At 31.0% G+C, this 18,181-nt stretch overlaps 1 protein-coding gene across 1 annotated transcript in view; it reads right to left on the bottom strand.

Moving 5' to 3' along the window:
* Nucleotides 1-18,013, bottom strand: part of LOC139492238 (eukaryotic translation initiation factor 2 subunit 3-like) — a 38,709-nt gene extending 20,696 nt beyond the window's left edge. Inside the window, exons 1-10 of the mRNA XM_071280425.1 lie at nt 17,877-18,013; nt 14,873-14,936; nt 14,472-14,533; nt 10,997-11,062; nt 10,105-10,226; nt 6,824-6,918; nt 6,013-6,171; nt 5,109-5,243; nt 4,375-4,469; nt 462-606 (exon numbers count right to left, since the gene is read on the bottom strand). Coding sequence (XP_071136526.1) covers nt 462-606; nt 4,375-4,469; nt 5,109-5,243; nt 6,013-6,171; nt 6,824-6,918; nt 10,105-10,226; nt 10,997-11,062; nt 14,472-14,533; nt 14,873-14,936; nt 17,877-17,948 — 1,015 coding nt within the window. The 5' untranslated portion in view covers nt 17,949-18,013. The remainder of the gene's footprint in view (nt 1-461; nt 607-4,374; nt 4,470-5,108; nt 5,244-6,012; nt 6,172-6,823; nt 6,919-10,104; nt 10,227-10,996; nt 11,063-14,471; nt 14,534-14,872; nt 14,937-17,876) is intronic.
* Nucleotides 18,014-18,181: the final 168 nt, after the last annotated feature.

Below are 18,181 nucleotides of genomic sequence, written 5' to 3'. Positions count from 1 at the left end.
TTTTTAAGCTAGGATCATGAAAACACGAATTTTATCAATTCTTTTTTTAACTCACCTGTGCACTTTATTGTGGGACCTCGTGTTATCATGAATGAAAAGTTTTATTGAGTAATGAAATTTCTTAAGGAATAACAAGTGATGTGCAGTTAGCCAATCATACTAACGTATTATAATGAAACATACATCTAATGTAATGATTTTGTCATACATAAACCAATTGTCGGAAGTATATGATAAAGAGATTAATACATGGCCATTTCCATATCGCCCCGGGTATCATCCCTTGACCCATATCAGCACCTCAACTATGTCTCAGGCTGATATGGGTCGTGGTCTGATACCAAGGCGATATGGAAAAGGCCATGTATTAATCTCTATATAAACAAAAGTCAAATTAAAACTTTGAAGGGTATTTACTTGTCTTGATTAATGTTCATATAAAAGTAACATTTAGTACTAACCTATTAAACCCCCAGGAACTGCATACTGAAGATCATTTTGTTCTGCAAACAATGACAGAATTCTAGATCTGATTGGTTTACATGTTAATTTGCCCTCTTGGTCTTTAGATACAATACCAGGTCTTACTTCTATTTCTTGACCAACCTGTAAAAAAAAGTTTTAAATATCTACTTTTCTTGTTCTCTATCGGCTAAAACAGCCATATAAGCATGATAAGTATGACTGAATCAAAGTATTGGCGTAAAAAAAAATGTGTATTTTTTTTAATGTAATTTGTCGTGTCGTGGCAATGCTCTATTTCCATTATGATATATGCGTTATTGTTTATTACAAAATGTATTATATTTTTGTATGCTATAGGTCCTTATTTGGTGAATAAAATATTCTTTTCAACCCTATTCTTTGTGTCAATATTGTTGAATTCATGACTGAGAATACAATTAAACTATAACCATGATAACAGTATTCTCAGTTTATGTTTTCTATATTCATTTATAGTTCCAGAATTATTTTTTCATCTTGGGCCAAATAAAAATATATGTGTGGTTCCAGTTACCCTACCTACCCAGTTAAAAAAAAAATCTTTATCATGTCTATGAAATATATTGGTTCATGGTATTCAATGAATCAGCAGGCGCGTAGCTCCCTATACGCCAACACGCAGTTGCGTGCACATCAATTCGGCATTCAAAACAAAAAAAATGGCAAAATAAATTTATAAATTAAATGTTTAAAGGAAACACATATATGTAATCGCTTTTTTTAATGATGTACAATGTAATGTCATTAAATAGCAGCATTTGGTTTCAAAATTAAAGTTTTATTGGAGATGAAAAGACTAACAGTAACATATTAACTTGCATCTATTACAAGATTTGAATTTGTTATACTCTAGTAGTTTCGGGGCACATTTTACAGAGTACGGTTTAACTGTTTGGACTGCGATGTACCAATTGACATTAGATTTATCAGTACCCTTTGATATCGTTGAAAGTATGACGAGGCGATGTGTTCGACAGACTACCAGAGCCAATCCCCCAAGCAAACACGCTTAAACAGTATTGGAAAGTCTCATTATATTTTGCGTTCATAGACCACATGATAATGGAACTGGAGTCGCGTCTGATATCATCAGGAAATCGCTTCTATGCGCATTATCTGCTTCCTTGTGTTGTCGGTAATACAACAAACGAACAAATCTCTGCATTGTTAGAGACATATGAAACTGGCCTGACATATAATTTGTCAAATTCAATCGGGAGGTCGCTCAATGGCAAACACGAGTGCTACCGCGGAGAGATCGTTCAGTGTACTACATCTTTTGAAAACATATGTATGAAAATTGATTAACCATGAACAACTACAGCTAGGTTATTATCGCTAGCATTACTGCATTATATTCATCGGGATTTCAGTGTGAATATTGACAAAGTAATAGAGACGTTCCCGAAGAGCAGATTTTGGACAATTTTGTGTAAATTCTGTATCACAAAAATGTGTTGCTTACATATTCAATTAATCATGCTTTACTCTATTCAGAAGTCAAGATTTCTAAATAGTTTTGCATTCATGAATTGTTTATAAGTCCTATGTACATCACAACATGTAGCTCCTCTTTAAACCGTCCAATGACCGAAAACCGAAAAAAAAAAAAAATCTGCATAAAAGGGTCCCAAAATTTTTTCAGGTAGTTGCTTGCAGATCGTTTCTTTCTAGCTACGCCCCTGATCAGTCCCAGTTGTTTCTTTTTTATCAAAATGATATATATTCTTAACAAAGTTATCTAACAAAAAGTCTGTTAATGCTTAGTTTTCTCTTTAGGTATCATTGTTTTCTGTCTACTGTGCCATTTGATTTGTGCAAATGTAGTTATTATCGTAAAATACAGATTTTTGTCATATCTGGTCCGGTTCTGACCAGTAGTTTACACTGAAATATTAAATGGCCTCCGAAAGCAATGAAAAATACGAAAATAAACAATGTTTGACAAGAGATTTGGAATGAATATGGCGTTTTTAATGCATTAAATGGATGAAACATAAACTAAAGCCAATTATGATCACTTTCTCAAGAAAGACCAAAACTTATTTAGCTCATAATCAAACTTTTCACTCTCGATTTACAAAAAGTGATAGGAAGAGAAAGAAAGTAATACTACTGTAAAATTTTGCAGACCATGTGGTATTAATCATGTCACAAGTGACAGCTTGGGGTATTCCTATCCAAACAGTTATCTCCCAAAGGGCAATTAACACCTATTTGATCACTCTTAATTGTCTATTGTCCGACTTGAAGGGATTAAAGGTGATATATTTTTTATGATCACAAGCGGTAATTATATGAAAGTTCAAAATTTAGGACATGGCTTTGCCATATAGAAACGAGAAAAATAACATCCTCAAAATAATTATAGTGTCGTGGTACCGCGATGCTAAAATTGGAGCATGATCTGCTCAGTCTCTAGTTTATTAGTATGAAGGTGCCACACATGGAGCATGATCTGCTCAGTCTCTAGTACCAAGGTGCCACACATGGAGCATGATCTGCTCAGTCTCTAGTACTATTAGTACCAAGGTGCCACACATGGAGCATGATCTGCTCAGTCTCTAGTTTATTAGTATGAAGGTGCCACACATGGAGCATGATCTGCTCAGTCTCTAGTTTATTAGTTTCAAGGTGCCACACATGGAGCATGATCTGCTCAGTCTCTAGTTTATTAGTATGAAGGTGCCACACATGGAGCATGATCTGCTCAGTCTCTAGTACTATTAGTACCAAGGTGCCACACATGGAGCATGATCTGCTCAGTCTCTAGTTAATTAGTATGAAGGTGCCACACATGGAGCATGATCTGCTCATTCTCTAGTACTATTAGTATGAAGGTGCCACACATGGAGCATGATCTGCTTAGTCTCTAGTTTATTAGTATGAAGGTGCCACACATGGAGCATGATCTGCTCATTCTCTAGTACTATTAGTATGAAGGTGCCACACATGGAGCATGATCTGCTTAGTCTCTAGTTTATTAGTATGAAGGTGCCACACATGGAGCATGATCTGCTCATTCTCTAGTACTATTAGTATGAAGGTGCCACACATGGAGCATGATCTGCTTAGTCTCTAGTTTTCCATGTTGTGTGTTTTGTATACTGTTGTTTGTCTTTTGGTCATTTTTTTGTTTTTTTACCATTTGTTGTCATTTGGTTTTTACCTTTTTTTTAGTTTGGTTAACTCTTTTGAATCTTTCACTGCAACATACATTTTTAAAATATAATTGTACATTGAAAGGCTTCATGTATTTGATAGAATGAATAGAAATTTCATATCAATTCCTACTGTAAATTCAGAAATTTCAGAAATTATTGCTAGCATTTATTATTGCTATTCTGTCATTAGTTAAAAATTCGTTTTTGATTTTAGCGATATTGAGAAAAATCCTGTTTATTTCATGTTAAAAGATTTCAAAATGCGAGTTTAAATTATTGCGATTATAATACTGTTGCATTTTTTGCAATAATAAAAACCTCGCAATAATTTCTGAATTTACAGTATATCATCCCTATCTACTTAACAGGTCCTTGGCTAGCATATTTGGTATACTGTGGATTTATTTATTTTTTGTGGGTACCAATTTTCGTGGATTGAACAAAACTTACACTTTCATGAATATTTAATTTCGTGGTTCTGTCAAAGTCTGCATAAAAGCCCATGGTAAATTTGTAATTCATTGAAATTTTAAACTTGTGGTTACCTTGTTCCAACAAAATCCACTTAAATTGGTATCCAACAAAAGATAATGGGTCCACAGTATACAGGTTTCTCAGGATGATATCAAGACTAATATGGAATCTATATATAATGCACTGTAACCAATTTCACACATTTGATAGTAGTCTGCTAAATATAAAGTACCTTTAACACCCCTCTCAAAATACTTCCTCCTGCAACACCTCCTTTCAAATCATCTACTTCACTGCCAGGTTTGTTTACATCAAATGATCGAATAACTAAAATACAAATCATATCTTTTTGTCAATTCACTATCAGCATACCTTTGAATAGGTACTAAAATTATTTTTTATACTCATTTATTTTTTTTTTCTATAATTTTCTGAACTAGCTCTATTTATAATGTGTCTTTCATCAAATCAGTCTATTTGACTGTAGGATTGACTATATCATTACTTATTTCTATTGAATATTGATTATTGCTTAGGATAAAATAATTAATCTGTTTCAAATGTTCAAATTACAGGAAATTATCATGAAATTTATATGCAATAATACATAAGGTACCAGTATCTGCTTCTGTAGATGGGAGACAACTCTTAACTCAATTAACTTAAGAAAATATCTTCAACTTGTCATTTCTATAATTTTTTTTATTACATTGGTTGCAGTGAATTACATTGATTTCCCAGTTAAATAAAAACCGATAATAAACGTGTTTATTTCACTCTCTGACGTCATACAACAATAGGCATTGTCAAGACGTCTATAACGGAGGATCAAAACTAATTGTGAATGCGTAGAAAAAAGATATAGTTCCTTACATGCTGTACATTCATTTCTTTAAAAAAAAAAGCCATTTGCCGATGTAATAAAAAGAATAACTAATTAAAGAATTCATATTAATATATAATTACCTATTAATCTGGGTTCTGATAAAAAGTCTCTTTTAGGTACAGGAATTTTTTTAACAATGTATTCACAAATGACATCTATATTATATTTTAACTGAGCTGATACTGGTATTATTGGAGCTCCTTCAGCTATTGTTCCTATAAACATAAAACACAAAATATAGATCTTATGATGAAACACACTATAGTGTATATACATTACATTACATTACATTTCTTATACAGGGAGAGAGATTCTGATAATGAACCTCTTTAAAAAAAAGTTACTATTTACTAACAAAAATGATTGGTCTATTTTCTTTGTTAACTAGGGATGTTGGTTGTTTTTTCTTATTATTCTTTCATCATATCTAATTCAAAACTTATCACACAACACTTCATGGTTTGACAATTAGTAATTTTTAAAAGCAGTACTGCAAACCCATGGTCTAAAGATGCCTGAACATCAGATTTCTGTTTTCTGTTGTTGAAGACCGTACAGTGACCTATAGTTGTTAATTTCTGTGTCATTTGGTTTCCTGATGAGTTTTGTAATTCACATAGTGATATATATATATATATTTTTCACTCATCTGCCAGTGTTTGCTCCTCAGTAATATTTTTGTTGTTGAAATGAGGAATTCATTAAATTTAACTTATTTTACTGGTCCTTCTTTTAAATCTTGTCTCTCCATCATTGAAACGGAGCATAGTTAAAAACAAAACTGAAATCAGTTTGACTGGTTTTAATGGCAGCAATAGAGAAAAAAACTTTTCTAGGACCAGCTTCCTGTATGTTTTACAAAACCTACAAAATACTATTTTCAACTATAATTTCCCTGACATAGACGAAACAATTTTTAATCAAAGGAAAGTACTTGATAACACACATCTACCTTCAGAGTTAACAACTTAAGGATATAAATACCTTTAACAAAGGCTAAAATCTGTTCATACTGTTCTTTTGCTTGACTTTCTTTGACCAGATCTATTTTGTTTTGTAATATAAGTATGTGTTTCAATTTCATGATTTCCACTGCTGCTAAATGTTCTGATGTTTGAGGCTGCGGACAGGATTCATTTCCAGCTGAAATAGTCAAAGTTAAATGTATAAATCATCATCAGGGTTTTAATTCATGTTAACCAAATTTGGCTTCCTAATAGAAAAATGTATTGATTAGATAATATCTATAGATTTATATTTTATATAATGCTATTGTATTTGTGTATATTATGTTCTAAATTGGAAGTTATAAATAATAAATTAAAAAAAAAAGTTTGGCTAGTTAGTTTGTGTGGTTTGATGAAGTATTCAACATTCTTTGTTCTCCTCATTTAGATATACATGCATATTTTCGCCTAGATGTATCTAATATATATAATGAAAGCAAGCTCAATACCCATGCCCCCATATATTTACTAAGAGATATTCTTCTGATTTTTCACTCTTCAGAGGTTTTTGAAAACCATCGCCCAAATTAAAGAGGATATGACAGAAAATTAAGGTGCTATCAAGGCAACAAGAAACAATATTGGTTTCTTTGTCAAATTCCAACTCTGAAAAAATTGTCCTTCATATTACATTTTTTTAAATAATCAAACTCATTCAACATCAAATATAGGTGCTTGAATGGTGACAACAAAGTGATGATATACACATTAAATCATTTAAAACTATGCTGTGTGGTTATAATTATATTTACAATACAAATAAACAGCTTTCTTTTTAAACTATATACCTATTAAAAGTAATGCTGCATCCATAACAGCTGCTCCGTTCAACATGGTTGCCATAAGAATGTCGTGACCTGGACAGTCCACAAAGGAAACATGTCTATTCAAACAAAAAATTTAAATATAATAAATAAAGTTTTGTGCATTTTTTATACTCATGATTTCTTAATGTTTTTGATTGCCATTTTCTGACATTTAATCTTAATAAAATACAGATGAAACAATTTGTTCAAACAAAGAATCAAGATTCAAAGTATTCTACTGAATTATGGCAATATAAAATACAATTACTATCTTTTGATGATGTAAATATGGGATTTATTGACTTTTGAAAAAGGGATATTCAATAAGGCTGATTATGTTATCCTGATTATGTTTCATGTAAATACGTGTGATCACTTTTCTCCAGTTAAATGTACTTTTTTTAGTTCAAAATCCAATTCATAAAGATAAAACATACTAAAACAATACCAATTCTGAATAAATTTCTATAATTGAATTCTGCTATATAAATAATGACTAAAATTGAAAATGGAATCTACAGTACCCTTCAAGAGTACCAACTCTCCCACACCCTACACCAAGGAAAATGTCGGAGCCACTCCGAAAAACTCCGATATTCCTCCTAAAATGTTGGGAGGAATTTGGGAGTAATCTCTCCCAAAATCAGGTAAATGTTTATTGTGATAACGAGCTCACTCTCTACACCGAGGAATTAATTGCCCTTATCCTACTTTGATCTATACCGGCACAAGACTGAATGGGTAATTGAATTACCTGACAGGTAAAGGTTGAAGTAATAAAGAATTATATTTCCGGTCTACTGTACCAGTTTAAGTGTCAAACAGGTGTATAATTTTAAATGTCTTTAATACTAATTAAATTTCATTTGTGGTAATAAAAACTAAAGTCAAAATATTTTCGTATTTTTTGTTAGCCCATCTAAAAATATCTTAACCTTAATGTACTTGCTTTAAAAAAAAAAAAAAACGATTATAAAATATAGCGGAATATGTGAAAAACAAAATATTCTACTTCAAAGTTAAAGTCTTTATTTAAAAATTATAAGTCTAAAAGTTTTATATATGCAAGTAAAAAGGAAAATTTATTCACCATTCATTAGACAAAATAATTGCCCCTTAATAATTGTGTAAATCTACGGCATTTTCTTTTTACGATTATCTAATTGCTGGAATGAATAAAAGATTTAAAAGCAAAATGTTGTTGTTAATTCTTTCAATTGTATTCAAGGACTTCAAGTTTTATAAAAAATGAAAACTACTTAATTTTGACCTCGATGTCTTCACCAGTAAATTAATATTTTATTGACGAAATGAGCATACTTGTGTAAAAATAACCGGAAATTTTCGCTAAAATAATTTGAGCAGTTAAATAAAATTACGTGTTTGAAAGTTTTGTATATTCAAGTAAAAAGGAAAATATTATTCACCATTCGTTATGCTTTTAACAATTACGGCATTTTCGTTTTAAGATTTGTTGGCAGTACAGCAGAATAATAATACATTTCCGTTACAACAGGAATACTTCCAGCTGCATTAATTCAACTTTGTTTAATATTAATTTTCGCACAATGAATGTAAATTTGTGTATTTTCAACAAAAGATTTTAAAAACAATTATTTGCCGTGCGAAGACAATTCCACGATACACATCTCAGTTATCAACAGTTTGGGTTGAACTTGAACTTGACTTACTTAACAATGTTAAATGCTAAAAATAGTTAACATCAATGTTATCCACAGCATGAGTTTTTTAAAGGGCGGGAAAAAATATCGCATACTAGTAAACTCAGGTGACCTTTCTGGCCGACCGTGGGAAAGTCCATTCAAGGTTTCTAAAGTTGCAGAACGACATTTTTGTGCAATCGTATTGAGGCTCCAGAAGGTCCTTTTACAATTGATTTATCGGGAAAATATAATTCTTATCCGAATAAACGTGAACACATTTATAACTATTTGAATTTTAATGTTTTATCTTTCAAAAAAGAAAGTACATTTATAGTTATATGTCCATGGTCAATAATATAGATTTACAGTTGGTGATGTATTAATTGAAATTATGATGGAAATTGTCCGGGGTGATTGATTGTATTCAAATGACAATAATCATGATAATACGATAAAGAAATGCCAATTGTAGGCGGTTGGGAAATTTTGAAAATAAAATGATGACTGATTTAACTGGAATAGAATATTATGATGGGCAATTATGAGGTTTGATAAATTTTATTAATAATTAAAGGATTAGTGACCTATCGGATAGCGATAAGCGGATTACTTATCATCACAACTTTTAACATCTTTTGTAAACGTAAAATGATTGATCGTCATAAACTTGTCAAACACCGGTAGAATTATAGTACATTTATTATATACTTAATGTGAAAATATTTTTCGCTTTCCAAATTCAAATGACGAAATTGATATAAATACTTTCGTCAATTTGAAAACCGTTCCGTAAAATGCGAAAATGACGAGCACTATCAATATCACTTGAAATTATTTTCTTTGTCAACAAGAGTTGTCATTTAACAGTTTCTGTTCGTAATTTGAATTATTCAAGTCTGTATAAATGTACCGAGGTGGTGAAACATCATATTTTACATTGCTCAATAAATTAAGTTTACTTGATGATTCGATGAATCGGGTTACCGAAAAAACAACATGATTTTATTAGCCAGTTGATTTTTTAATAATGAACAATTAATGCGCTGATATTGCTTATTGAATAAGTTATAAAAGAAACTAATTGTGGCAAAATCGTCCTTGCTGAAAGAACACAGTTACACAATGTATGACCTGACCGGACTGTAATAGAAACACAAAATAACAATTTTCTTCATACTTTTTCGTATGTACGTTCTATTTTAAAGATAACGGCATAAGACACAAATATAAAGGATAATAATTATCTTATTCTAAATGATATTGTCACATCTTTATCTGTCAAAGAAAGGAAAACATTTGTTCAATTTATAATACCGTGATTTTAAAGCACACCTGTGCAACCAAGATCGATTAAATGTTCAAAGGTAAATTATCTGGGTAATCCAATTATGTTGTCACGCGTCGTTAATTTGAAGTACATCCGATGGGCAATAAACCAATTAACAGCCACGCGGTGTTGGGAGAGAATCTTTGGAGGATTTTAGGAGTGAAATCCGCGGTACTCTGTGTGATTCCGAGAAACACGGAAATCGGAGAAAAAAGTTATCGAATCGATATTTTTGAAGAGTACTGTACTAAAGAAAGAAATAACTTTCAAACCTGAGGACTCTAAATTTTCCACTACATCCAGCTCTGTCACATGGAAAAGCATCTTCTTTAGAACTGCCACAAGATCTGTAGCAGCCAGGTCTTGGACAAGAGTTGTTGTCACATTTATAAATCTGTAATAACACAACAAAAACAATAGTTCTTTTTATAGCGAGAAAAATACAAAAGCTGCAGTTTTTCTTTCATTTTGTGAAATAATTTCTAATCCATGAAATTTTTTTTTAATATAAGATTTAAAGAACAGAAAAAACATAACAGAAAATTTCAGCATGTTGAAATGTCTTTTCTAATCAATCAATTCCTGCTTTACATGCAGACTCAGTTTGTCCTCTGCACTGTGTTGCAAGGAGAACAAAATAGCATGACAACCATCTCACATCCAATGTATTCTCACAATATAATATTTATTTATTGAATAAGTTTCCAATGCCGTTGCTTTCCTCACCATGGCTAACTAGCACTTAATGACTATAGTGGTTCTGGAAAATTATTATGCATGCAAACTAAATAGCTATTTCATGATACCATTTCATAAAGGATTTTATATTTTTGTTTATTCTAATTCTACCTCGAGTTAGAAACAGCCAATAGACTCTCTGATGGATGATTTACAGACACTCTAACAATTCATTTGCATTGTACATAATTAAATGGTTATTGATAAATTAATTAATGAGTGATAAATTTCTCTTAGAAGATAAACTACACAGAGAACAATACCTGTTGTATTTGTTCAATAGGACAAATGAACTGCCAAAAGTTTAAATGGACAGGTAACTATCAGGTGAATCTGTGTTAAACTTTCATTGGGTTAGCAATAAGTACCATAAATTTCATGGGTGTCTTATTGTTCAATCTTAGCTAAAATAATAAAATGACTTACTTTTGCATTGGCATATCCAAGTTTTATGGTAATATTTCTTTCAAGTTCATTCTTGAACCTAACAGTCTGCAAAAAAGCATAATAGAACAAATGTATATATTAGAAAACTTAATATTACTTCTCCAATTAAATAAAAGTACATATACAAAGATTCAAAGAAAAGACATACACAACTTAAAATAACCAAGGGGTCATCCATAATTGTCAACCATTTTCCAAAGTGTACAAAACGTACACTTTTTCAGACCCCCCACCCTCCCTCAAAAAGTGTACATCAACCATTTTCAGATTTCAAGAGAGCAATCAATCATTCTTAATAAAAAGAAGATCCTGTTTATTATATTTTAGATTAATATAGAAATTTGCATTGAAAATAAACTAAAACATATCTGACTGTTTTATTTGATGACATCTATCTGTGATGCTTGTGTTTTGTTAGAATAAAGAGTTCAAAGATTAGTGTTTCCCCTATCACACAGTGGGAACTCCAATGAAAAAGGGCACCTAGAGGCTAGAGCATGCAAAAGATTAACAAAAGGGCACATAAACTATGCTAAGAATCAAAGAAAGGGAAATGCATGGTTATATTGCATTGGTAAAGTATGGACTGCCAGTTGTTGATGGAATCAGAGCTTAAGACAGCAATCAACAAAAGTGTAATGTTTTAAAACATTTTAAGTTTTTAAATTTCCCGCCTGTATTTCTATTTAAAAAGTCCCTGTAAATATGCCATTCATGGCACTATTATCGTTTGTGTATATATACTGTAACGTGTACATATATTGGATAATTTTTAAGGTTAAGGTTAAACTTCATATGGAGGTGTTCCTAATTAAAGGAGGCTTATACTAAGAAAATTAAGTTTACTTCCGGTTTACTGGTTTACTGTTTTGGAATACATTACAAGGAAATTAATCGAAGGACCAGTTTAAAATCTTTTCACAAAATGGTGTCTTGTCAAAATCAAAACATTCAAAGAATTTAGTGTTTCCATCAGTTTTGTTTATTAAACAGAGTGAAACGATAACGATCTATAATAAAGCAGGTGAAATAGACAATCGGGGGTACTGAGAAATGCTTGCAAACTTTTTGTTTAAAAAATTTACAAGTTTACATTTTTGAAAGATTTAGTTTTCATATGATTTGATCTTTTAATCCGGATTGAGGAGAATTATGATATCGAAATAAATATCATCAAGTGAAAATTATAAAGAAGAAATAAGAAGAGAAACACACCCAAGCCAATTCTTGATTTTATACATCGACCTTCCCTACGGAAACGAAATAAATTCTGGAAAAAAAAAGCGTACGGTAAAAATGTTGCTTTTTTAACCCCCTCCCCCCAAGTGTACGTTTTGTACACTTTGGAAAATGGTTGACAATTATGGATGACCCCCAACACAAAACAAGATACTGTGGATTTTTTCCCCCTTGGTATCAATTTGCATGGATTAAGGAAAACTTACATTTTAGTGAAGATTTAATTTCATGGTTTGTATACAAACCAATACAACATTTATCATTGGTGGAACATGCAGATTTGTGGTTCACATGTACCCACGAATTCCTTGAAAATTGAAACCCAACAAATAATAATGAATCCACAGTAAAAGAAAAATATGACAATAAAATATTTTTGCAAAAAAAAACTTTGTCAAAGGATCTGGTTCGTAATACATAAAGCAAAAGCTCAAGACTTCATGAGGAAGAAAAACTAACCACTAAAAAGTGCATTATGTAATTATTAGAATAAGAATACCACACTAAGTGTGCTATTTGAATTATAGAGAAATTCCTACTAGCAGTGATATACCGCTACCAGTAAAATCAATAATTTCAACAAATAAAGTAGAAATATGCAATACCACACATACTGCTTAAGATTCTCCACAAAATTTGGAATTCTGTTGATGAAATAGATTTAAGGTTTGTGAAACCCCTTTATGAATCATGCAAGTCTATGTTTGGCTATGATAAAAATTAACTTTGTCAATAAATAACCAGATGCTCCGCAGGGCTCAGCTTTATATGACTGCAGAGGTTGAACCCTGAACGGTTGGGGCAAGTATGGACACAACATTCAAGCTGGATTCAGCTCTAAATTTGGATTGTGATTAAATAGTTGACACAGCATAGGTTTCTGACACAGAATGAATGTGGTCTAATGAACTTAAAATTTTTGTTTTGCCTTTGAGCAATTCACTATGCTGTTGAATATTAATCGTCTCAAAAAAATGTTTGAAGAAATTTTCTTATTTAAGAAATCTGAAATGAGAAATTTTTTTTTTTTACATCCCCCTTTCCCTTTTTCCAAAACTGATCTCAATTCAAATTTCTAATGGAGTTTGCAACAATAACTACTCATTTAAATACAGCATAAATATTAAAATGTAAAAAAAGTGCTTGTTATCACTGAATGGTAGATTGTTTTAATTTATCAGTTGGTAGTAAAAGTGAATATACATTGTATATTGTATAAAACAATGATTAAAGTTGATTCAACTACTATTCTGGACAAAGAAAGATAACTCCAATTGAAAATTTCTTGATATTGCACAATATTGTGCAATTAGATATTTCTTGCTATTGCGCAATACTGTGCAATTGAAAATTTCTTGCTATTGCACGATAGTGTGCAATTGAAAATTTCTTGCTATTGCTGAATACTGTGCAACTGAAAATTTCTTGCTATTGCTGAATACTGTGCAATTGAAAATTTCTTGCTATTGCACAATACTTAGTATAATAATTTTGGATCCTGATTTGGACCAACTTGAAAACTGTGCCCACAATCAAAAATCTAAGTACATGTTTAGATTCAGCATATCAAAGAAGCCCAAGGATTCAATTTTTGTTATAATCAAACTAAGTTTAATTTTGGACCCTTTAAACCTTAATGTAGACCAATTTGAAAACGGGACCAAAAATTAAGAATCTACATACACAGTTAGATTCGGCATATCAAAGAATCCCAATTATTCAATTTTTGATGAAATCAAACAAAGTTTAATATTGACCCTTTGGGCCCCTTATTCCTAAACTGTTGGGACCTCAACTCCCAAAATCAATCCCAACCATCATTTTGTGGTCATAAACCTTGTGTTTAAATTTCATTGATTTCTATTTTCTTATACTAAAGTTATTGTGCGAAAACCAAGAAAATGCTTATTTGGGCCTTTTTTGGCACCTAATTCCTACAATGTTGGGACCAAAACTCCCAAAACAAATCCCAACCTTCCTTTTGTGGTCATAAACCTTGTGTTAAAATTTCATAGATTTCTATTCACTTTTACTAAAGTTAGAGTGCGAAAACTAAAAGTATTCGGACGACGACGACGACGCTACGGGATACCAATTATATACGACAAAAAATTTCAATTTTTGCGGTCGTATAAAAAGGGAAGTAATTCAAAAGTTTGACAACATTTCACTCTTTTACAGGTCAGAAACCACTAATAACTTAAATCTTACAAACCTGTACACCAGATATTGCTTTGACTACAGTAGACTTCCCATGGGCTACATGTCCAATGGTTCCTGAAATTTACATACATTTGCATATCATGTATTTAGTTAATGTAACCAACTTCATTTGTTTTTAATTTACATCTTTTCTTTAACATGTTTTCTGTTACAATTTAAAACTGTCTTTGAAATATTTTAAAATGGATTCAAAGTGTTCATATTTGGTGATTTCACCACATCAACTGTCATCAATTAATTATCAAAAATTCCAGATTGCTGGAAATTCATGCTTCTCTAATTTCCTTTTGTTTTCTTTCGTAAATTATAGTTATGCTTTATGTGAATACTTAAATTCTACAGAACACTAGAAAATGAAACTGAATAGTTACAGAAGTACATTTATGTACCTACCTATATTTATAGTGGCCTGTCTACTGATAACCTCTTGTGTCAGAGGGGTCAATTTTTCAATGTGCTGAAAATATATTAATTAATTTTACTTTACACATTAAATTTATGTTTACTAACAACTGATGCACTTTTCTTTCAGAAGATTATAAAAAAAATCACAATATTTCATTTTTCTCAAGTTTTTTGCCCTTATAATCAATAACATTTCAGCACAGACACTGTTCTTTGTGTGTATATAAGTAATACATTAATCAAAATATATGATGAATACATGCTGCAGAAGAAATAAAATTGTACTTTTCTGTCTACCCACATACTTGATCCAAGTCAGGATTCACCAAATTGAGTGAAATTTTCGACTAAAAGCTTGGATAAAAGCCTTGAAACGCTACCAAAATGTGTTAAAATGATATAAGTAGTTTATCTAAAGTTACTGACACTGAGTAATACTAATTGTTATTAAACAAGTGTCTTTTACATACTTGAAAAGAACATGTAAATAATGTTCCTCAAAGCTTGTCAAAGTAAATTTGTAAGATTTAAATTTAATTTTCAAGGTTTTGAATAATCTTCCCTAATGCTTCTATAATTATGTTACAAATGAAGATGGTAATCCATTGTTATCTTAAATAATTTCATAGAAGTAGCTGTGGTATAGCTGTTTTATTTGGTAAATACACTGATATCATGCAACAACAAATTTAACAATTAGAATCTAGAGAGGTCAGGAAAAGTTTTAATATGTATAAATTGGTTATCCTTTAAGTTTTTGAATACTTTTATTGACGGTTAGGTTTTTACTATTGTTTCATTAACAAGCTGAATGACTTAGGGAAATAACTCTAGTTCCTAAATAATTCAGCTGAACAAGTAAATAATAAACACTTGTATAAGTATTACCACTGTCAGTGTGTTCCTAAATATTTGAAAGTTATACATTTGTATGCAAGCATAAATACTAACAAGAATGTGTCCATAGTACACAGATGCCCCTTTGGCACTATCATTTTCTATGTTTAGTGGACCGTGAAAATTGGGTAAAAAACTCTAATTTGGCATTTAAATTAGAAAGATAATATCATAGGGAACATGTGTACTAAGTTTCAAGTTGATTGGACTTCAACTTCATCAAAAATTACGTTGACCAAAAACTTTAACCTGAAGCGGGACAGACGGATGAACGAAGGGACACACAGACCAGAATACATAATGCCCATTAATGGGGCATAAAAATATACATTATTTTTACTTTAACCTTATACTTTTACTCACAACATTTGAACTCATTTTTGTTCAAAAATAGAAATAATCTCAGGTTAACTATGCAAAAAGACTCCTTTAAAAAAATCAAAATCACTAACTTTCTTGGATTTTTAGTTAACTCCAGAATGTTATACATTTGTAAGTAACATAAAATTAATTCCTATAGACTCGTATACTTATTTAAAAGTATAAATAAATCTGACCAATCAGAATGATGAAATGACTACCTATCTATATGTTACCTGAAGTTCCATCATTAAAAATAAACTTAAGAATGACTTGCAACATACATGTAAACAAATAGCAGCTCCTGATTTATAAGGGGATTTGCCCAATGAGAGGTACTGATATGAATTTGGAAATCCTATTCTTTTTATACATGTAAACTGAACACCTCAAAACAGGCATTCAAATGAATAAACAGTTTATTTAAGCATATGTATATATACTTATTCAAAAAATATAGTAATATAATATCACACACAAAAAAAACAGAAGCATTTGGTCCCCATTTCAATTAAACAGTTCAGGAATAACAATTTTACAAGTAATTTTTATTTACTTGAAAAAGAAAAAAATATATGTATACAAGTAAATTTATAGGGTACTTATACAAGTGAATTTTATTTACTTGTATAGGTAAACAAAAAAATGACTTAGTTATGTCCCTAAGACATTCAGATTTTTTCATTTCTTAAATTCTCAGGATTTATTTGCTCTAATAGAATTTAAATTTGACTGCCAATTGCAGATGTCTTTACTAGTCATTTAAGTGTAATGTCATGGACACTGGAAATCCCATTTGTCTGTTATCTTCAGTACACTGGTCATTTACAAGCCCAAAAGGAGCAATTTTTGAAGGCTTTGACAAATACTCTAGATCTTTGCACAATCAATTCTTTGTTGAATCAATGAGATGAAACATTGAACTCTAATCAGAAATTATGAGCTTATCTGGGAAAAATAATTTAAGGCATGATTTTTCATCTCAAAACTTGAGAATTTTGGTTGGATTGTAAAAAAATTTACTTGTATATATTATTCAAACATTATAATTTTCTTATATATGAGTATATTTATTTTTACTTCTTCAAGTAAATAAAAATTACTTGTACAAGTAGTACCCCTGACTGTTATTCGCAATTAACCGAATATTTTCATGTATGTATAGTTCACATTTCATTGATGATCCTTTGATAGTTTATTACAAAAACGAATGTGTGTATGCGTAGCCTGCAAAGGCCAATTTGGGTACTAGCAGACACTGCCTATCTATAAAGGGGTTATCCCTCATTTGAGAGGTTGATCCCGACCTGACAATGGCTGAATTGACAATTAATCTTTATCTGTTTCAATCCCACCTTGAGAATTAGTAGGCTTGTTTGATAATGGCAACAACTAACTGGTTATACATCCATTGATTTGGTTCACATATGGAGCACAAACCCTCTCCTCATATGACATATCCATGCAACACCAGGAGGATGATAATGTTAAAACTCTCATCCACAATTAAATGCTCAGTTCATGTAAACCATTTTAATATTCAATTATCTCTTTAAGGAAAGGCATCATGTATATTATTAAAGTGAACTCTATCAAATATTTTCATTATAATTTGATGGTTCGGGTTAATTTCGAGGCCATCTGTCGTAAAGGCAGAACCTTTTTATTTTTGTTGTGTGGGTAGGATCAATTGGTAAAACAATATCTTAAAGTTTGAAAGTATTAAGACACTAACGAGAGTAGAAAGATCTTGTTTTGATAGATGTGGTTGGAGTCTTTTTGTTGGTTCATTTTCTTCGCCTGCCATGCTTCCGTTTTCAATATTCTGATGCAAGATTGCAGACAGTAAAGTGCTGATTTCTGTGTATTTGTCATATCACCAAAGATTTGTTTATTCATGAAGTTGAAAATCAATCCATTTTTTTTTGGTAGTTGTATACAAAATATAATTAATTTTATTTACATCACGAATCAATAAAGTCGCAGTTTCTGCTATTTATGTTTAAAGTGATACAATCAACAAATGGTAACTTTACTATA

The sequence above is a fragment of the Mytilus edulis genome, chromosome 10, assembly GCF_963676685.1.
Source record: "Mytilus edulis chromosome 10, xbMytEdul2.2, whole genome shotgun sequence".
In the NCBI taxonomy this organism is placed as follows: Eukaryota; Metazoa; Mollusca; class Bivalvia; order Mytilida; family Mytilidae; genus Mytilus; species Mytilus edulis.
Note: the sequence above shows the minus strand (reverse complement) of the source record. Positions and strands in the feature narration are given on the sequence as shown.